This window comes from Podospora bellae-mahoneyi, assembly GCF_035222275.1.
Source record: "Podospora bellae-mahoneyi strain CBS 112042 chromosome 1 map unlocalized CBS112042p_1, whole genome shotgun sequence".
In the NCBI taxonomy this organism is placed as follows: domain Eukaryota; kingdom Fungi; phylum Ascomycota; class Sordariomycetes; order Sordariales; family Podosporaceae; genus Podospora; species Podospora bellae-mahoneyi.
The window spans coordinates 746,917-767,705 of record NW_026946359.1 but is presented as its reverse complement, the minus strand read 5'-3'; the positions used below and the strand labels follow the sequence as shown (position 1 = coordinate 767,705).

General features: G+C 53.3%; 6 protein-coding genes across 6 annotated transcripts; 2 read left to right on the top strand and 4 right to left on the bottom strand.

Moving 5' to 3' along the window:
- Positions 1-118: 118 nt before the first annotated feature.
- On the bottom strand, positions 119-2,427 carry QC761_102760 (uncharacterized protein; the record flags this gene model as incomplete). Its single annotated transcript, XM_062873521.1, has 2 exons — positions 119-689; positions 788-2,427. The coding sequence occupies 2 exons, from the start codon at positions 2,425-2,427 to the stop codon at positions 119-121; spliced, it is 2,211 nt and encodes a 736-aa protein (XP_062736564.1).
- Positions 2,428-3,326: 899 nt separating this feature from the next.
- Positions 3,327-7,711, top strand: QC761_0002480 (uncharacterized protein; the record flags this gene model as incomplete). Its single annotated transcript, XM_062871765.1, has 2 exons — positions 3,327-7,528; positions 7,612-7,711. Exons 1-2 carry the CDS (start codon positions 5,778-5,780, stop codon positions 7,709-7,711), a joined length of 1,851 nt encoding a protein of 616 aa, XP_062736562.1. The 5' UTR covers positions 3,327-5,777.
- Positions 3,405-5,075, bottom strand: PEX2 (peroxisome assembly protein (Peroxin-2); the record flags this gene model as incomplete). The annotated part of the gene is made up of 1 exon (XM_062873520.1): positions 3,405-5,075. The coding sequence occupies one exon, from the start codon at positions 5,073-5,075 to the stop codon at positions 3,405-3,407; it is 1,671 nt and encodes a 556-aa protein (XP_062736563.1).
- On the bottom strand, positions 6,540-8,123 carry QC761_0002470 (uncharacterized protein; the record flags this gene model as incomplete). Its single annotated transcript, XM_062871764.1, has 3 exons — positions 7,718-8,123; positions 6,921-7,413; positions 6,540-6,869 (listed from the first exon to the last, which is right to left on the bottom strand). Exons 1-3 carry the CDS (start codon positions 7,819-7,821, stop codon positions 6,540-6,542), a joined length of 927 nt encoding a protein of 308 aa, XP_062736561.1. The 5' UTR covers positions 7,822-8,123.
- A 125-nt stretch (positions 8,124-8,248) lies between these two features.
- On the top strand, positions 8,249-12,593 carry QC761_102730 (uncharacterized protein; the record flags this gene model as incomplete). The annotated part of the gene is made up of 3 exons (XM_062873519.1): positions 8,249-8,542; positions 8,613-11,664; positions 11,756-12,593. 2 exons carry the CDS (start codon positions 8,249-8,251, stop codon positions 11,595-11,597), a joined length of 3,279 nt encoding a protein of 1,092 aa, XP_062736560.1. The 3' UTR covers positions 11,598-11,664; positions 11,756-12,593.
- MDM12_1 (Mitochondrial distribution and morphology protein 12) lies at positions 12,192-20,325 on the bottom strand. The gene is made up of 2 exons (XM_062873518.1): positions 12,575-20,325; positions 12,192-12,515 (listed from the first exon to the last, which is right to left on the bottom strand). Exons 1-2 carry the CDS (start codon positions 19,945-19,947, stop codon positions 12,416-12,418), a joined length of 7,473 nt encoding a protein of 2,490 aa, XP_062736559.1. The 5' UTR covers positions 19,948-20,325; the 3' UTR covers positions 12,192-12,415.
- Positions 20,326-20,789: the final 464 nt, after the last annotated feature.

Genomic DNA, 20,789 nt, shown 5'->3' with positions numbered 1-20,789 from the left:
CTTTATAAACAAACCCATACCGTCAACCCGTTCATACACTCTTTCACTCATCCGTGTACAAAATTACTCTTGCCATATCCACATACTTTCATAAACCAACCCACCTTCTCCCACACCCTCATCTAAACTGCAATCTCACGATCGAAAACAACATATTCTGCAGCACATGCAGCGTCACCGCCACCGCCGTCGGCAACAGCTCCGGCCAAACCGCAAAGTCCAGCTTCCCCTCCACCACCACACTAACCCCATAAATCAACCTGATCAGCCCCGCCACGACAAAGCTCGCCGCCAGCTCGCACGCCCAAGTGATGCTCGACGCCTTGAAAGTCAGGTTAAACGTGTACTGCTCCGTCTCGTCCGCGCCGTCAAACGAAAAGTACGGGTACACATCCTTGTTCGCCCCAAAGTGCAACACCACCACGCTCCCCAAAAAGGCGAGCATGGACGCGTTCTCGGCCATGAAGCGGATGAAGACGTTGCGTATGCAAATCTTCTGGTAGGAGCCATACGACTGCCCGTTTAGTCCGAGGATGGAGAACACCCAGTGGACTGAGCGGGACATCAGGATGGGGGTCACGACGATGAGGCTGGTTGATGACAGGATCTGGAGGTACATGAACTGTTTGGGATCGCGGAGGCGGGCGTATAGGGCGCGGACGTAGGTTTGGTACGTGAGCATAAAGTATCTTTTTACAGCCAAAAAGAAAAAAATATCAGTATCACGCAATCAAAAAAAAAAAAAAAAAAAAAAAAAAAATTGGATGGAGCGCAACAAAAAACTTACAGCTTGAAAATCCAACTCAGGGGGTAACTCCCCACCCTCTCCCCCTCCTGCCCGCCCAAAATCCACCCCGTCAAACCGTCGAGCAGGTGAACGGTCGAGATCCAGCCATACACATACACAATCGTCTCCAAGTTGTTATGCGGCAGCGTCCGGAGGTAAATCTCGGCATAGGCCTCTCCAATAACATAGGCCAGCAAGCCGATCAACAACGCGAGACAGAACCAGACAAATCTGACAAAGCTGGCCGGTAACCACCGCCGTCTTATCCTGCGTGCTCGGGGCTGGTATCGAGCGTCGTTGTACCCGATTTGCGAAGGATCAGCGTTAGGATCGAATGTGCTTGGGTCCAGGGCAGCGCGCTGACGTCTTTCTCTCCTGGAAATGGTGTCTTCACGCTCGCCCGTCCACCAGGATGAGGTGAAGATGCGTTGAGTCTCTGACAAAGAATGGCGGAGGCCAAGATGGCGCTCGTTGGTCATGAGAATGAAAAACGCGATGGCGACGGGCATGGCCATGATGCAGAATGTCCACGAGATCCACACCGTGTTGTGCGCCGTCAGCCATCTCGCCTCAGGAACCAGGTAGAGCGGTAGCGGCGCCGCAAGCGACAGGATGGCGATGGCGGAGACAGTGACAGGAAAGCCGAGAGACTGCGGCCACCAGTTGAGGCTGTAAATGTTGAAAACCTTCGTGATCCAAATCAAGGCCGTCAGGTTGTAGAAGCTGTAGTAGACAAACAAAAAGAACCAAAAGTTGACCTGCACCCTTGCTGCTCCGTGACCGGGCACCTTCCCGCTAGGGGTCTGCCCAGGTACTCCAGAGTTGTCGTCGTCGTCCCACGGGATGGGGTACTGCGGGAAAGGTATCGCGCACCATGCCACAGCCAAACTAGCAGGTAGCACCACCAGCACAGCCCATCTGCTCCACCAAACGTCCACCAGCCTCCTCACCACTCCCGCCTTGGGATCAACCCACGTATCCCTCATCCGTCTCACCACCCTCCTTAACCTCCTGGTCCCCTTCCCCATCCTCCTCCACCCCGGGCCCTGGGAATCATCCGAGTCACTCTCCGCCTCATCATCCCCGTCCCCGGCCTCCTCCTCCGCCTCGGCCTCAGCAGCTACGATAGCCCCATAGCCCACATGAACACTGCCCCTCCACCCGGGCTCATTTATTATCCCAGCCTGCGCTCCTCCTCGTGGCGGGTGGTAGTGCCTCGCCCTCCCGCCTGTCGGACCGCTACCAATACTACTGATGCTACCGCCCGTGTTCGTCCTATGAGGGCCGCCAAAGGTGGTGTTTGGTCGAGGAACGGCGCGGAACCGGCCGAGGAGAGGGGAGGATTCACCGTTGAAGAAACGGACGTTTTGGGTGCGTTCGGATCCTTGCTCGAAGGAGAAGAAGGAGGGCATAGTGGGCTGGGCCACTGGTGTTTGGGAGGTTGGGAGGGAAGACCGGGATTTTACTCGGGGTCGTTTTGGTCTGAGCAATCGCCGGTTGTTGTTGTTGTCGTCGTAGGGGGTTTTACTATTACTTTGGTAGTTGTTGTAGTGGTAGTGGTTGCTGTTGTGCCAGTTTGCCCCGCTTATACCTCCGCCTGGGGGTGGTGGTGGTGGGGGTTTGCTGGAGGATATTCCCATCTACTTGGTGGTTTTTGGTCTTGGTGAAATAATAAAGTGTTTGGGGTCTATTTTTGTTGCTGGTAGACGCTGACACAGTCATAACAGAGGCATGTCGTATTCGTTGCAAAGACTGATGATTAGTATCGTGAACTGTCGAGGAGAGGGATTGGAAGCGCAACAAGCGCGTAAAGTGGGTGGTTGGTTGGGCCTAGGAGTTGTTCAGGCCTATGAGTTGTTCAGAATCCACTTATTGGGGTTTCTTGGGTGCAGGTTTGCGATGTCGCAGCGTTTTTGCTGTCTAGAAACAGAAAAACGAGCGCGCCCGCGTCGAGTGGTAGCACCTTGGAGGATTGTATTTTTGGCCATAGAATGCCGTCACCACAGCCCTCTGTTGTTTTACATATGAATTGTTGGTTGATTTTGGCCCTGTGTCACGCGAGATTCGGGGTCCAATCCTGGGTCGCTGGCTGGCTGTTGGCTGTGGTGGTGCTTATCGCGGCCCAGATGTGGCAGGGATGCTTGTTATCTACCGCAGACCCCCTGTTTCCTCGCTTCCGGGCAGGCAATGCTGCACCAATTGCGGGGATTCCCCAACTGCTGTGGGGGTCGAGTCGTGTGGAGAAAGCCACTGCTGATGATGAGGTCAACGGTTGTCGGTGAGGGCACCACGTCTCAAGGAAAGGAAAGCACGGCCAGCAAAGCATCAGTTGGGATATAAGCCCACTTTCTGGCGGTAACTGTCGGAGCAGGCCAGCTCAGCAACGCACTCATTTCCTGCCTTTTACCGGATGTGACCGTGAGTTGGCCTACAATGCTCCCATTCTAATCTTTGGAAACCTCTGGACACCCAGATTCGATTCTTTTTGGTAGCCATACTTTTTTCTTCTTCTTTCCTCCACCGCAAACGTTTTTGATCTATCATGTTCACAACTTAGCACTTGCATATTTAAGGTATCATCATTATTTACAACACACACGCTATGCTTACTACAATACTAGTCCTCATCAAGATCCGCTCCCAACTCCTCCTCCTCCGCCTCATAGTCTTCTGATTCGTCACCCTCAGAGTCAGCCTCCTGTTCTGAGGATTCTTCGCTAGCTGACTCTGTGCGAAGGTCTTCCAGACTTCTACTTCCCTCTTCCTCCTCCTCCTCCTCCTCCTCCCCCCCCTCTCCACCTTCCTCTTCTGGGTATTCATCGTCATCCTCTTGCTGGACCAAGACCTGCGAGTTCTCCTGCTCATCGTCGGAGGCATCCTTGACATCATCTGCAAACACAACAGTCTTCTGAGCTGGTGATTTTGACTCGGGCTCCAACACATCTCCACTCCATGGCTTGCACTCCTTGACGAGCTCGCCGCATCGCAAGCAGTTCCAACCTTCCCCTTCCTCCCTTTCGATTCTTGTCGCCAAGCATACAAAGCAGTAGACGCATCCACATGGGATGGTTTCGTAAGGGTTCGTGACATCAGTCTGCGCCGATCCGACCACACCAGTCTTGGAAGTAGCCGCAGCCATGAGCTCGTTCTCATTTGTTGCCTGGTTCTGATCCTGGTAGCAGATGGCGCATGTCCGTTCTGGCAAGAAGGCAAATTCACCCTTCTTCTCCTCGGCGCCTTCACCACCTGTTGTGCTCATAATCTTTTTGGTTTTCCGCCACGTCCGTGTCAGCCAGCGCCTCCACCGGTTGATTCCCACCAGCGGCAGCACGAACAGCAAAAACTCGGTGAAGGCGTGCCACACCAGCTGGCGGTTGAGATACTCAAACGACACCTCGCGGCTAACCTGGCTGGTAGGTGGAGCGAGCCTCATGCGCAGTACCCGGTCCAAAAGCGTCCTGTAGCGGCCTTGTAACAAGAAGACCAAGAACGAGGCAAACGAAGCGGCGGCGTGAAGCGTCGACAGTCTGTCCGTCATGCTCGAGAGCCGCTGCACCGTCGGGCTCGGCTCATCATAACCACCATCCTGCTCCCTAAGCCAGTTCTCCCACTTTGACCACATGTACCTCCCTCCCACCGTCATCAACCCATACAACCCCTTCTGCCACTTGCTCGGCGGCACCAAGACACTCCCCGTGTGTCTGGCGTCTGTATATTTCAAATTCTGCAGCGCAGCACCATACGTCGCGTCATGATCCCAAATGGTAAGCTTGAATATGACGGCCCTCAGGGCAAGCGATATCTCGGCGTCCCACTCATGTTTGATATTGTTGTCTCCTCCTCCTCCCCCACCACCGTAGTACCGAACCGCCTCCCCTACTTGTCCCTTCATCAGCTCGACCAGTTCCTCGTCGAGGAGTTCGGCGTCCACTTGGCCGACGCGGAAGGCTGGGCGAGTGCCCTCCCGGCTGGAGATGGTATCCCACAGTGAAAGTGTCGACGCGCCGAGCCGTCGGAGGAGAGGGGATTGGGAGGCGGCGATGCGTGCGCGGAGTTGGGATTCGGATTGTTGGGCTGCTACTCGGGCTGCTTCTTGAGCATCGCGGGCTTGTCGGCGGGCAATGAGGCGTTGCTGGGCTTGGGCGAAGGAGTGGGCTGACTGGGGGTTGGAAGGGGGTGTTATTGCTACCGGTGCTGGTGTTGGTGTTGATGATGCAGCAGCAGCAGCGACATCCGGGACCGCTGCGCTGGGGCTGCTGCTGTCTTTGGGGGGCTTGGAATCGCTCATCGCATTGGTGTTTGAACGAGGCTGAGTGAAAATGCGTGTTTGTTTATTGGGTGGAAACGCATATCGCAAGGTGCTCCTTTCACATTTCCCCCTATGCGCCCATGATAATGAATGGCTTCTGTCGGTCCGGGAGGTCGGTCGATGCACTCAGAGAGCCGAGGTTGGAATCCGGACAGCAGCTGTTGCAGCTGACGGAACGGTTCAGGGATGCGGGCTTGGGGCGTTGCGGCACGGCCCACTTGTTTTCGTCCTTCCCCGCGAATCACACTGTGGGGATCCTTGCAAGGGGGTATGGATTCAATGTTGATTTCCAGGGTTCGACGTCCAGCTTCAACTTCACCTCTTGACATCTATTCATCCTCTTGACTTTTCTGGGAATGAGTGAGATTATGTAACAATCAAACACCAGCCATTTATTCAACCGTAATGCTACCCTTTTTCACCCATGACTCGGCCTGTACCAATGTTCTGCTCCGTTGCTGACGCAATGGCCGAGCAATGCAGCTGCATAGGCATACCAGTATGACCTGGAAGAGCACCGGGATGGTCTCCGGTGAAAATAGGTACGTTAGAGTTTGGACCAGAACTGGTAAGCTAGGTGAGAGAAAAGGGGTTTGGGAGATGTCTTGAGCTGTGCTGTCCAGATCATCTTCAGGATCAATACATACAACTTCTTATCTTCTCTTTGCTGGTGTTGGGTTCATGGAAACCGATACTGAAGAGGCCACCATGACGAAGTGGAAACTCCCCACGGCGATCAACAGATCTGTCGGCATCCTGGGAGCTGGTGTGCTAGGCCGCCGGATAGGAGCCTGCTGGGCCTCTGCCGGATACAAGGTCAACATTCGCGATCCCGACACGCAGCAAACCAATGGAGCTCTACAGTACATCAAAAACGAGATGTGGAGGTACAAGCCCACCGTCAGCCCCGACAAGATTTCCGTTCATGGCTTCCAGGACCTGAAGCCTGCCGTGGAGGACTCGTGGCTGGTTATCGAATGCGTACCTGAGAAGCTCGACCTAAAGATGAACGTTTTTGCCGACCTCGAAAAGGTTGTCCGACCCGATACGATACTGGGAACCAACTCGTCGTCCTACAAGTCACGGGAGATTGCGGCCAAAGTGAAGCCTGACACGGCCAAGCGCATGCTGAATATGCATTACTACATCCCGCCCGACATACGCGTTGTCGAACTCATGACCAGCGGATCAACGCACGAGGACATTTTTCCTTTTCTCGAAGAGCACCTCAATCGGTCTGGCATGCTTCCAGTCGTGGCACACCGAGAGTCTACGGGCTTTCTTCTCAACCGCGTCTGGGCCGCTATCAAGCGAGAATGTTTGATGGTGTTATCCGAGGGGGTAGCCTCACCAGCAGAGCTCGACATGGTGTGGAATGAGATGTTTGTCAAGACCGGTGTTCCCCCATGCGAGCTGATGGACTCAGTAGGCTTGGACACTGTGTCACTCATCGAGCAGCACTACATCCAGGAGCGGAATCTCCACGACCCAGGCGTCATAGCCTTCCTCCAAAAGTACATCCAGGAGGGCAGGCTCGGGGCCAAGTGCAGCAAGGGCGGTCTGTACCCACCAGGTTATACCACCAAGACTGCTGGCCAACAGCAAACCCCCTACGACAACCTGCACGCTCCGACCTTGTACATCCTCGACCTTGGCCTCAACAACGCGCCAGAGGAGGTGTACCAACGTGGCCGTATCCTCGTGGGCAGCGCGGATGGCCAAACCCCTCTCCGCACCATAGTGGACCACCAGCCCATGCCAGACGGGATCGCTCTCTGCCCATCAGAAGGTAAGATTATCTGGGGCAACATGGGTGTGCCTAACAAAAACGACGGCAGCATCATGTCGTGCAACTTGGACGGTAGCGACATCAAGGTCATCATCCCCTCCGGGACGGTACACACGCCCAAGCAGATTGCTGTTGACGACGACTGCTCCAAGATGTACTTTTCCGACCGCGAAGGCATGCGCGTCTTCCGATGTAACATTGATGGCTCTGGACTGGAAGTCCTCATCCGCAACGGGGACTGGGCGACTGGCTTTGACGACCAGACGAAGTGGTGCGTGGGCCTCGGGCTTGCCCCATTGGAAGGGAAGTTTTACTGGACGCAAAAGGGTCCGTCCAAGGGATCCAAAGGGCGCATTTTCAGGGCGAACATACATACACCTCCTGGGCATGATGCTTCTACGAGGACCGACATCGAATGTCTGTTCCGGGACCTGCCGGAGCCTATCGATATCGAGATCGATGAGGAAGGCAAGTTCATGTACTGGACTGACAGAGGGGAGCTTCCTCGCGGCAATAGCTTGAACAGGGCTGAAAGGGGCCCTGATGGCCAGTATATCGACCACAAGATCCTAGCTAGAAACCTGCACGAGGCTATCGGCATCACTCTTGACAGGAAGAATCGACACATATACGCTACAGACTTGTGAGTCAACCTTCTTTCCCATTCTCTCATGACCTCACTGGCCGTTCAGCAAGCTGACCGCTTTGATAACACACACGATACAGGGGTGGAGCGGTGTACCGCTTCAACATGGATGGAACTGGGCGCAGGAAGTTTTATGAGGACGAGGGATCTTTTGCGGGGATTGCATTGTGTGACAAATAAACGTACATCTGTCGTGTGTGGTGGTCTCGGCAGGCAGCTGTCTGTCGGGTCGGGTTCTGTTTCTCTTTTCTCTCTGTCTCAAACTGGGAGAAAGAAGACTTCGAGAGCATGATACTTTCGGCAATGGCCGATCGGCTTTGTGGAACGCTCTCACAGCTTTGTTTCTTGTGCTACTTCTTGGGTCTGACCGTCCAGTCGAGGAGTAAAAGGGCGGGGGGTTGATGGTGTGGTATCAATGAGGGGGGAGGGAAGGAAGGACAAATAATAAACAAGCAGCATTTGGTGTTCATGTCAGCCGAATGGAGGCCGTGTTTGGTATCCAGTCATTTTGGGGTTCTGAGTGATAAGCAGTGGCAGAGAAACAAAACCAAAGATCACTGGGATGGGCATTGAAGGATGGTTGATAGAGATGGTCTAATCTTTTCGACTGATTTCAGGAAGCTTTGATTGTCATTAAAAAGTTCATGAACACAAATACCCCTGTCTGCCGTGACGACGTTGAAGGACCCCCCTGTCGGAACAGCTCCACTTGATTTTATGCCCCGCTACCTATCTTTAGGCTGTTCACCCCCACCAAGCTTCGACCTGCCCAGGCACCTTGAACGGTTCTCTTCGATTCCAAAATCGCAAAACATACCAACGATCGAGCAGACCAGAAGAACGATGAGTTTCGCGATCGAAGTCCCGGGCGAAGCTACGCCCTTCACACCCGTCGAGCTCTGCAGAACCCTCGAAGCTGCATCCATCTCCACCGACCAAGCCCAGAGACAGTCTGCTGGCCAGCAGATACAGGCTTGGGAGTCGCATCCCGACTACTATGTTACTCTTCAGGTAGGTGGAGGGAAGATGCTGTTCCTCACAAATTTACTTTGCAGTTGCTGACGGACTTGTTTGACAACAGACCATATTCCTCGACAAGTCACTACGAAGAGAGGTTCGATGGCTCGCCATCATCGTGCTCAAAAACGGCATCGACAAGTATTGGCGACCCAGAGCGAAACATGCCATTCCACCACCACAAAAAGAGCTCATACGCTCTCGGCTTCTGCAAGGTTCGGTGGACGAGGAGGACAGACAGCTCGCACTGCATAACGCCCTGGTTACCGCCAAGATCGTGAGGATAGATTACCCCGATAGCTGGCCCGATGCCATCGCCAATATCATCAACGTTACCCGAACGGCTCGGGGTGGGAACCCCATGCACCTCGGCGGTGCCCTGTTGGTTATGCTCCGGATAGTCAAAGAGCTCAGCACGGCGCGGTTGGCGAGGTCACAGACCGCTCTTCAGAAGGTCACACCGGACCTGGTCCAGCTTCTGGGAGAGATTTACACCGAGAAGACGGCTTATTGGCAGGAGTTCCTCATGAAAGGACGGGGAGACGAAGATGACGCCGACTATGCCATGCAAAACAGCTTGATAGCACTCAAGATCTTGAGGCGGTTGGTCACAGTTGGATACAAGGAGCCGCACAAGGACAACATGGTTCAGGGGCTGTGGTCTCTATCACAGACACAGTTCGATCAGTTCCTCCACGGTGTCAGTCACGAATCGTGGATCCCGATACCGTACCAAGATCTCGTCGGCAAGCATCTCATCCAGTTTACCAAACTACACATCGATATGGCGAATTTGCATCCCTGCAGCTTCCCGATTCTTCCAAACTCGATTCCGTTAGTTAGAGCCTATTGGAATCTTGTGAAGGACTTCTCGCAGGTGTTTGAGAAGTCTGGTGGGATCAAGCAGACAGAGAGCACAACAGGGAATACCAAGCACGAGGGGCCGTTGGCGGAAAAGTTGGCTCTCAAGGGACTCTTGTTGCTGAGGAGTTGTATTGGGATCGCCTACCGACCGGCTCAGACGTTCAAGTTCCAGACCCCAGAAATGAAGGAGCTGGAAACACAAGCAATTCACGTTATCAAGGTCGAATTGCTGAACAGGGAGTTGCTTCTGGACATTATTCAGGTGATCATCAGCAAGCTGTTTATCTTCCGCAAGTCGGATCTCGATGCCTGGGAAGAGAGCCCGGAGGAATGGGAAGCTCAGGAACGCACAGAGGGCCAGGCCTACGAGTGGGCTATCCGCCCATGCGCTGAGAGGTTGCTGATAGACCTGTTGACACACTATAGGGAGTTGGGTCAGCCGCTTCTCAGCTATTGTGAGCTCGCCACCAAAGTCGACATGGACATTGTCACGAAAGAGGCCGCTTACTGTGCTCTTGGGTGTGCTGCTGCCGTTGTGCACCACAACTTTGACTTTGATCGCTTCCTGACCACAACGCTCGTCAAGGATGCTCAGGTACAGGACACGATGGCCAAGGTGCTCCGCCGGCGGATTGCTATTTTGCTAAGCCAGTGGATCACCATCAAGATTTCCGAAGCGAACAGAAAAGTGGTGTTTGAGATTTATCGCCACTTGCTTAACCCAGCTGACGATCACAATGATGAGGTGGTGCGCATTACGGCTGCGCGTCAGTTCAAGTATATCGCCGATGACTTTGAGTTCAAGTCTGAACCCTTCCTGCAATATGCGCCGGATTTCTTCGAACTTTTGATCGGCTTGCTCTCAACGGTAGAGAGCGACGAGACAAAACTGGCGGTTTTGGACACGATCAGGTTGATCGTCAGCAGGATGGAGGAACATGTCTCGCAGTTTGGAGATACCATCATGATGACACTCCCCAAGTTGTGGGAGTCGGTCGGAAGTGAAGAGTATATGATCAAGCAGTCGGTGCTTGCCATCATGACAGCTCTCGTCATGTCGATGCGGGCCGACTCGCAGCGATATCAACCACTGATCCTGCCACTCCTGGCAGAGGCGATGAACCCCGACTCGCCACTGCATCTTCACCTTATTGAAGAGTCGGTGGAGCTCTGGAGGTCATTGCTGATGCAGAGCGTCCCACCACTGAATCCTGAGCTCACCCAGATGGTCCAGCTGGCCCTCCCCCTCCTAGAATACGACTCCGCCGTCTCGAACCAGTGCCTCGAGATTGTGAAATCGTACATCTCTCTCGCACCACAAGACCTCCTCAGCGACGCCCTCCGCCGCCCTGCTCTCGCGGCCCTTGCCAAAACCGTCGACGCCAACAGCCTCGACCAAGCCCAGCTCGGCGCCAAGTCGATCGAACTCATGATCCGGTTCTCTGAAGAATTCGGCGGGTCTCAAGGAGTAACGGTTATTGTCCAAGACCTCCTTGAGACTGGCCTTGTCCACACAATGCTCGAAGGCCTCCACAGCGCCTGGGAATCCTCCCAGACCACTGGGCCCAACCGGAAACCCTCCAAAATCAGCACACTCAAAGAATCGGACTATTACGCCCTCTTTGCCCGGGTGTGCGTCGCCGACCCGACAGTGTTTATCAACCTGTTGTCGCGGTTCACAAACGGCGGACCGATCGATACTGTTCTCTCCTGGTTGATGACCCAGTGGTTCGCCAACTTTGACACCATGGGCGATGTCGAACGTGAGAAGCTCTCTTGCCTGGCCCTGACAAGACTGGTGGAATTGCCCTCGCCGGTGCAGGAGCTCGTGTTGGGGAAGCTGCAGGATTATCTGTCCATGTGGACGCACATCGTGACGGAACTGGCGGATGATACTGCCGAGCAACAAGGGGGGGCCGATGGGCCGCAGGATAGCCTCGTCTGGGGGGAGATGCCGAGCTTTGAGTATGATACTCCGCTAGATATTCATGAGAGGAGGTTTGCGCACAAGGACCCGGTGCACTCGGTGGCGACGTACGGGTTTGTCAAGGTGAGGTTGCAGGATTTGGTGCAGAGGCTGGGTGGGGAGGGGGTGTTTGAGCAGCAGTGGGCGGTTAATGTTGATCGGGAGGTGTTGATGGGGTTTCAGAGGTTAAGTCAGGGGGGAGTTGCTGGGCCGAAATAGGGGGGGAAGGGGGATCAAAACAGGTTGGGGGGGGATATTCCAGAAAAAAGTGAATTGTCGATTTGAGGTTTCGTGAGATTAGTCCGTGTTAATGGAAGAGGGGAGGCACAAAACGGACTATTTCTTGGTGACTTTGTTGTAATGTTTGAGCTGCAAAGGAGAGAGGGGGGGGGTTAGTAGCAGGAGTTACCTAAAGGGGAGGAGAAGCAAGCGATGAAAGAGGGCTGGCTGGCTGGCTTCGAGGTTGGTTTCAGGAGAGGCCAAAATAAAAGGAGAAAAATGGCTATATCAAGAGCTAATAAAATACAATGATAATTGTACAGACTTGTTCAGTGTTGTTGGTGTTTACACATCAATTTAAAAGGTAAAAAGATTATTGAGTAGTGGAATAAGTGTAAACCTCTCATTTCCTCCCACTGGTTCACCTTGACATATAGAAAGCATTGCCTGAGTGTACATGTATTCTCTTCAATTTACCCTCTGACTACCACAACCACCTGCTCGCTATGCATGACATAAACCCCCACGCAACCTCCCCAACTGCCAAACAAACAAAAAAAAAAAAAAAAAAAAAAAAAAAAAAGACAGAATGCAGTGCCTATATATATATGACCATCAAAAAAATCGTTTACCCGCTGCCGCCACCACCGCCCGTGCTATGCAGCCAAAAAAAAATTCCAAATAATTCCATGCTATGATTCCACTTCTTGTGTGCCAAAACAACAAGACAACTCCCACCAGATATCTCACCACTGTTAATCCTCCCGTTATAGCACAACAAAACAAAAACAAAACAAAACAAAGCAAATGAAACCCCCTCAAACATCCGCCTCAAACCTCGTCCTCGGCGTAGCAGGCGTATTAGGCGGCAAATGATTCCCAAAAGTATGCCAGCAGTTGGGAGCTTGTAGGATATACCTATCACATTATCACGTCAGCATCACCTCTTTTCAAACTCAATGCGGAGTTCGAAATACCTGGCCATAGCCTCCCTAAACCGACTCTTATACTCCTTCGGGCTTGTCACCGTCGGCCTGTTCCTCCCCCCGCCCGCAAAACCCCTATTCTTGATCCAGCTCTCCAGCTGCTTGTCCCACGTATACGTCCGGATGCAGTCAATAATCCCCACCACCAGCTCCTTCTTCACCTCATCCACCGCCACCATCAGGCTGTAATCCATCACGCCCATCCTCGCCAAAAACAGCGTATCATTAAAAACCGACGTCTTCAACAACCTCTTTGAATGCTCCCGGGCAAATAGGGGAGATTCATAAATGTACTCCACCATGTTCTCGTCTAGCAACACCTCGTTTTGCTCCCCCGTCGACTGGATCCTCCGGTTGCGCATCGACCCCTTGAGGTCAAACGTTCTTGTCGGTGACCGGTCATAAAACAGATTCTCCATGACGAGCAGGTCGAGCTTGATTTCCGTGTTGGTGACGGGGTTGCGGATGATGATCTGGAAGAAGCCGAGCATTTTTGCAATGACAGAAGGTAGATCGTGGAAGAGGGCATGCGCCATCAGGTCAAAGTAGTCCGGGGCGAACTTGAGGAACGAAGACGTCTCGACAGGCGACAGACCCTTGAGGACAAACCGGTCGTCGAGTGTCTTGAGAAAGACAGACTTTGTCTTGCCGCCTTTGGAATCCCACTTGAGGCAGCGAGACAGAGACTCGGCGAAGCGGTCAGCAGCACCGACTTTGCGACGGAGGGCGTCGAATTGTTCGGCAAAGAAAATCTTGCACATCATCTTTGCTGAGCCCTCTGCGAACTGGTACTTGAGATGCGTACCGGTAGACCGCAGTAGACTGTTTTCCAGCTCGGCCTTGGACAGACCTGAAGATGGCTGCTGTTTCATTTCAAGGCCGTCACTGCTTTCATCTGTTTCTCGCTGGTTGGACATCTCCCACCGCTGACGAATCTCGGCAAGCTTTGTCTTGTAATCTTCAGAGTTGAGAGCAAAAGCCAACAACGAGCTGGGCTCATCCTCCCTCACAATGACATCCGAATCAAAGAAGATGTGATCTGTCGCGTTGATGGGATACTCCAGTGGTGTCCAATTGCTAGCCGAACGTTCAGCCCAGAAATTAGTCAACATGGTCATCAGACTCTTCTTCTGATGTCTTGGGAGCTCTTCTGGGATCTCATCCCCGGGCTCGAGAGAGCTGGCAATCTCTTTAGCGTCAGGCATGAACTCGTCGAACGTGATGGTAGAAGCATCCGCGTCGCTGCCTGCACCCTCATCATCAGATCCCGCATGATCTTCGTGTCGAGCATCATCGCCATCTGCTTCGTTTCGGGTTTCCTCTTGGGTAAGTGGCCCAGAGGGTGGTGCAAGTGGCGAGCTTGGTTCAGACGCCTTGTTCTGTGAGTCTTCCGGCGTGGTATCAGCAGCTGGCTGAGAAGAGTCATCATGTTTCCTATTGCTGTGATGCTTCTCCATGTGCTGCTCCTCGTCGGGGCCAGGCTCTTTGACGGCTTGGTCCACGTCCTTGTAGACTTCGACTATAGTCTTGGTGGACGTACGTGGAAGGAAGGCTCTCGTAGACTGCATCTTTGCTGCCCGTTGCTTGCGATCCCGCATCCGCTCCTTTTCAAACTCACGGCTTAGTTGCTCAAAATGGCGCGCAAGCGTCGACACCTTGGATTCCCTCTTGTGAACATAACGCGGAATTGCCGACGGCGGGGCCTTTCGATTCTTCAGAGCCCCGAGTCCAATGCGATCAGTGAACTTCTTCTCCGCTTTCTCAGGCACGGCCTTCTGTCCCTCGGAAGCCGCATCCTGCGCCTTTTGCTCCTTCAATAACTTTCCGATAGTAGACTGTGTCCTGGGAAGTGCCCCTACCGGCTGGGATAAAGCGCGAACCATTGGGGGTGATACCGCTTGACTTGTCTTTCTCGAGATAGCACGGTCTCCTGTAACTCGTGATGATTCTGCGCCACCTTCACCAACAAAGCCTGTGCCGGTCGCATCAGTTGATGCGGCACGCTGTTCGCGACGTAGCTGCTCGACCTTTTCTGTCAATGACATATGTTGAGGCTCTGCAGGCTGGGCAGACGCAGCCGGTGCAGTAGGAGTTGCCGGAGGCGGCATCAGAGAATTTGCTTCAGGCGTTGCTGCTGGTATCTCCTCACTTGGTGGAGATGGCGACTGCTTGGTGACATCGGGGGCAAGCTCCGAACCGGTCAGGATACTCTTCACCAACGTCGGTGAAGTAGGCGTCGCGAGGTCCAAAGGCTCGACTCTCTCTAGAAGCTCATCAGCTTGGCTGGCAGCTGCTTCTTCCGTTGCAGTTGCGACTGGTCTTGAGGTCGGCGATACAGGGGTTTCCGGTGGCCGGCTCTCACCCTCGATATTCTGTGTGGGCTTTTCTTCAAACTCCGAACTACTGGGCTGGGACGCAGTGGGAGTGGATTTTTCCTCGGATTCCGAGCCAACAGACGTGGTGCCGTCAGTACTCGGAAGGGACTCTTTTGACTCATTGTCTGTGAACATCTTCTTGAGTTGAATGATGGTCAGTTGTCGGACATCCTTGTCGGAAAGGAAGTCGGCTTCGAATTTGGTGAAAGCTGCATCCCAATCCGTCACCTTCTCCAGCATTCCGCGGATAACAATGTTGAAGGGAATGACTTCGTAGTACTTGGAGCTCATGTATGTCTCCTGGAGACTCCGGACCAACTCTGCCTGATCTTCGTGGGCCTTCTTGGTCAGCCTCTCGATCTCTGCTGTGCAGGCTTCCGCTTTCTCCGGAAGCACACTGTCAATTCGAATACTCTTGAGTCGAGCCCGGACCGAAGTCATGAACCGAACCCAACGCTCCTCGGCCTTGGTGAAGATATCATTCTTGAGCCGCAAATCGTGATCCACCTTCCATGTGATCCTTGGCCGTGGCACAATGATCTCGAACAGATCGATGGGGTCGTAGTGAATTCTCACAGCAATGTCGCGATACAGGTAGTAGAAGAACCGAACGTGGTCCTTTTGGTGGTCATGGGGGCACTCATTCTGCAGGCTCGAGCGGACGCATCTGCTCCAGAACGAGAGCTCCAGGTATTTGCCAAAAGAATACTTCCAGGTGCTGACAGACATGGGCATGAGACCGAAATGCTTGTTGCACTCTTTGCAGTAATTCCACATGCATATGCCGGTCCCATCCTTGTCGCCCTCAGACTCTTGGGGTTTCTCCGGAAAGTTTTCGGGCCAAGCCGGCGAGTTCTCAAGAATGATGGTGATACGAGCGTTGTCATGGACATAGGTGCGGTGATGATCAAGCATCTTTCTATCACAGCCGTTGGCGTGACACACCATATCAGAGCCTTCGCAAATGTCCTCGATGTACTGGCCCAGGGTGCAATCTTGATCCATGTTGCCGTTGGCATCAGGATGCTCATTATAGAACTCGATGGCGACGAGGCCAGGCTCCACGCACGGTATCTTGGTTTCTGTGCAAGTGACCGAATAGAGCACTACGATGTTCTGATGAGAATAGGGATCGAACAGATCGAGACTGTCCTGGATATATGTTTCCCATTGTCTGGATTGCGTCTGGTAGTTGTGCAGAGCCTTGTCATACTCGACATCATGGACTGCATGCAGGACCTCCATTACTTTTCGAGGGGCTTTTTGGCCAATCTCGTGCACCATCTCTGGCTTGATAAGCTGGAACCGTAGTGGTCGGGGCTTCTCGCTCTCTTCGGGATCTTCGACAATGTTTTGGTCGCGAAGACGGCGCAGGTAGACCAACCGCCTTTCTTGCTCGCGCGCCTTCATGAGAAGGTAGGGCTGTGTAAACTTGACAAACGGCGACGCTGAAAGGATTCGAGTTTCGTACTTTGCCACCATATCACTGTAAAAGGTCGGCATTGGTACATCCTCTGGCACTTGGACATGCGAATGAGACTCGTGTAATGATATGAGTTTTTGAGTGGCATCCGCCGACGGCTGAGTCTCTGGCCCGGTGCTGGTTGTGTTTGCAGCCAGCTCCTGCTCGGCAGGAGAGTCCTCATTGATCCGAGCCTGTTCCACCAGTTTCTCTCCCTCGGCGCTTTGTGATGTGATCAAAATAGCAGGGCGCTGGCTGGTGGGATCGGGGACACACCCAGGAGAGATCAGAAGACTGTCGTCGGTGGGTTGCCGTGATGTGAGAGTGGAAGTCAAGACAGACTCTATCTCAGTTGGGATCTGGACAAACTCGTCGCGCATCAAGCATGATTCCAGCTTTAGGTTGTAGACCACATAGACCATGAACTCGGTGATGCGCTTCATGCGTGACAGTATCGGAGTGGAAGCCCCACGCAGGGCAATGGTACAGCCGCGGTCCTTGGGACACCCCGAAAGAAAGATGTACGTCTTCTTCTTTCCCTTTATCCCATGATTGACATATGTCTTGACCTCAAAACTCTCGCAGGTGCCCACCCGAGCGCCAAGACTAAGCATGTCCATGGATGAAATAACGGGCATGTTGACGATTCTCGAGACAGCTTCAATAACGGTTGGTTTGACGTTGTAAGCAACAGCGACGTTGGCTTCCGACAGGTACTGTAAAGCCACTCCGGCAACACTCTTTTCCACCAGCAGCACATGCGGTTCAAGGTTGAGAATCCGGTTCACGACCATTCTCAGATACTCCTTTTCTTGCTCAATAACGGGCTGCAAACTCATAAAGTGCTGCTCTGGATGGCGCTGATACTCGAGTGGGAAGGTGATGACAACGACCCGGGGATTGCGGATCCTGCGGGGCATGCTCTTGAGTGCAAGATTCTTGGTAAAGACAACTCCGTGAACGTAGGCTGTGTCACTTGGCCTGCCCCCTGGGATCTTCTTGAGCTTGACCCAATGCCGAATATCCATGTCGTCCCCGTTGCGGATATCGGGGTCGACATCATCGGCACATTTGTCGAGAATAGGGATAAGAGCCCGCTCCCAGCTGCTCGGGTTGGGAATCTCGGCATCATCCAGCATTTGCCGGAAGAGCTTCTTTACATGCTGCAGGCTCGCCGGGTTGAGACCCTCCTCGTGAAGCTTGCCCTCGCGTGTTGCATCATTCCGCTTTGACCCTGAATTTTCAACGCCGCTCTCAAAGATAGACAGGGCGTCGGTCGAGGCAGAGTTGCCTTTGATGATGGCTGACTTGGGCCGTGGTGATCGCAAATGATGGGCGCTGATGCTTGCGATGCTCATATTCCTCCTTCGGGGTGGTCGTGCATGGATCGATAAATTCTGCAAACCACCTCCGCTGCTACCGCCAGCACCGCCGACCCCCTCATCAAAACCGCGGCTGGTATAGCTGAGACCGCTGGTACTCTTCTCGCCATGACGGAACCGGTGTTTCCTGCCTGCTCCCAGATAAGTGCCAAAACTTGATCGATCGGGGTCAAGGCTGGCGGGTTGGAAGTCGCTGCTGTTCATGGTGGCAAAAATGCTGCCCATTTGTTGCTCATCCTCACTCGACTCATCAGACATGTAGTCGGCCAGCTCCGGGTCGATAATGTTGTCGGCATGAAAGGCATTGGCGTTTGACTTGGTTCCCGGGTCGTCCCCGGCTGGTATGCGAAACGGCGCTCTCTCATCAGGAGCCCCCTTGAGCCTAGTCAAGAAATTGTGCTTGGAGTGGTGCCTGCGATGGCCCGATGATTGTGGACGACTAGTTGACAATGACTTGAGCGACCGCGATGAGCTTGGCCGACTCAGCTGAGGCATGTCGATTTCTAAAATGGCAGAATTCCTATTGCTGTCCCCGACACGCCTGGTTGCTGGAATTGCCATCATGGGTGTGGTCGCACTTCGGGTGTGGTCGGCCTGCTCGGTTCTTTCCATGATGCTTGCCTCATCGCCTTCTTTTTGTTTGAGAGCTGTGGGCACGGATTTTGGCTGGTTGGCTCGAAAGATAGCTGGGAGATAGGATTCGTCTGCTGAATCATCTGAACCACTGTCGTACCGACGATTGATAACATTGAGACACGTCTTGCAAACTCTCAGAGAGCCCTGGACGCCGAACTTTGCTCCAGAGATGTTGGACGTGCACTTGGAATCAAAAATGCACCCGCATGTCCGACAATGATGTTTTCTTCGGAAGGCAGTGAAAGGAGTCCCACACAAAAAGCACTCTTTGCAAGTCTCGTCGGCCATCCAAAACTCCTTACTTAGGACCTGCTTTCGCATTCGCTCCAACCTCGCATTAACCATTTCAGGGGCACCCTCGTTGGCAGTCGTCCCGGGTATCCTCATGACACCTGACTGAAGTCTCTGGGGTCTCTCGTTATGTCTAAAGGAATCGTGGTACACCGTGCTGTGAGCTGAGGTGCTGATAGGGCTAGCTTCAGCAGTCCCGGGCTCCATGGAAGATGACCTTGAATGGCTACTGCCCTTTGTAAAGGTGATCCGGTCAATCACTGCTGGCCGTCTCATCGCGTCAGGTGGGGTGGCCCTGCTAAGGGATGACGAACGAGCCTCCGCCGTCGTTTGTATCGGGCTACGGGGAGCATCTGCGCTGCCATCAAGACTCGGAGCATCTTCTCTCCTCGTTCGCCCCGGAACCATGATTCTGTCAGTGGTCGCCACGCTGTCCAAACTTCCATTCCCAGTCAGGAGCGTGCTGTTTCCCACTTCGCTTAGCCTACTTATACTGCCCCGTCCTGATCCACGACTGGGCAACTCTTCACGGGTCGTTGTACCACGGACAGTATCACTTTCGGCGAAACCCGTTGATACCACCGGAATGGCAGGGGTATTTGTGGATGTGGCAGCCACAGAGATTTTTGGAAGGTTCTGGGGACCCGGAGGCAAGTGTTTTGAAGTTGATGCCGTCGTTATGGAGGAGGCCTTGGATGATTGTACAGCCGGCGACGGAGAGTCGGCTGTTGCTGTAGCCAAGCCTGAAGAAGACAAGCCAGATACCGCAGCATCAGAGGAGACGGCAGAGTTGAAGGTTGCATTTGTTACGCCACCGTCCCCCCTCGGTACAAGGTTCAAGCTTCTCCTGGAAGCCCCATCATGGCTGTCGGCATCGTCCACCTCCTGAGCAGAATTCTTGCCCACGCCACTGACAGCCTCCTTTATCCTGCTGTATAAGCCGCTCAACCCTTGCTGTACAATCTCGCCAGCAGTTCCTTGCTTGTCCGAAGCCGGAAGGCTACTTGGGGGAGGTGCGAAATCATTGAATGTGGTGAGGACATCCGACTGACTGGCTGAGGTATGGATCTTGTCGAGGGCGAGTGAGAGCTGTTCTCTTTCGGCATACGTAGAAAAAGTAGGAGAAACCAGAGAGCCGCGGCGACTTCGGGTGGCGGTTGGAGACGTAGGGCCGGGCGGAGCTAGAGAGGGGGGTCGAAGACCATTCTGGCTGGCCATCACACTGATAAGTGGCTTTGGTCAGGGTGATACAACTGGACGGTTGGGCCGACCCGAGACAAATCGCATGCTTCGAAAAGCCCGATACAATAGCGTTTTCTATAGGAACAAAATAAAGAGGATTGCTTTGAATCGTGACAGCTTTGAGTAGTGGTTAGAGGTGGAAATGATGGAAGGTGGGCCGTGTTGATTCGAGACCCTTGCCGAAGCGAATGCAGATGACGTTGGGCGACGTTACCTGCACTAATAAACCAGACAGCAGGAACGAACGATGGTTGTCGACTACCAGAGATCAAGCCATCTGGATGCCATCATCAAATCAAGAAACTCTGACGAGACCAGACCACAACTACGAGATCACAGTGCAGTCAATGCTGAGGTTGGATTGAGGTTCGGTTGAGATGCAGCCTGGAAGCGGGATGATCGTTGCCGTGTCAGGCTGCTGCAGGACCCTTGAGGGGCATGTCGTCACTGGACAGGTCACTGGACAAAATATTGGTTGTAACGCTGTTGGGGGTCTTAACATATTATAGCGTGTATCCCGCCTGTAGGTGTTAACAATAGGTGGTTGTCTCCGGCTGAACAGGCAATATTTGCATTCTTCTTTGGATGAGGGGTCTAGCTGAAGTGGGGGAGCTGAATGTGGGGCAGCTCATGTGAGTTGGTGTCGACCAAACAGCCGGCAATGTGAAGATGATTGTTGAGACGCGTTTCTTTCTTTAGCGCGTTCAACTGTCAAGCTTATTATTACTGCAACACTACCACACAACATCGTTGTGCTATTGGATGTACACAGTTTCACAATTTCTAATCATGATTATCGAAACTTCTTGACAACCTCA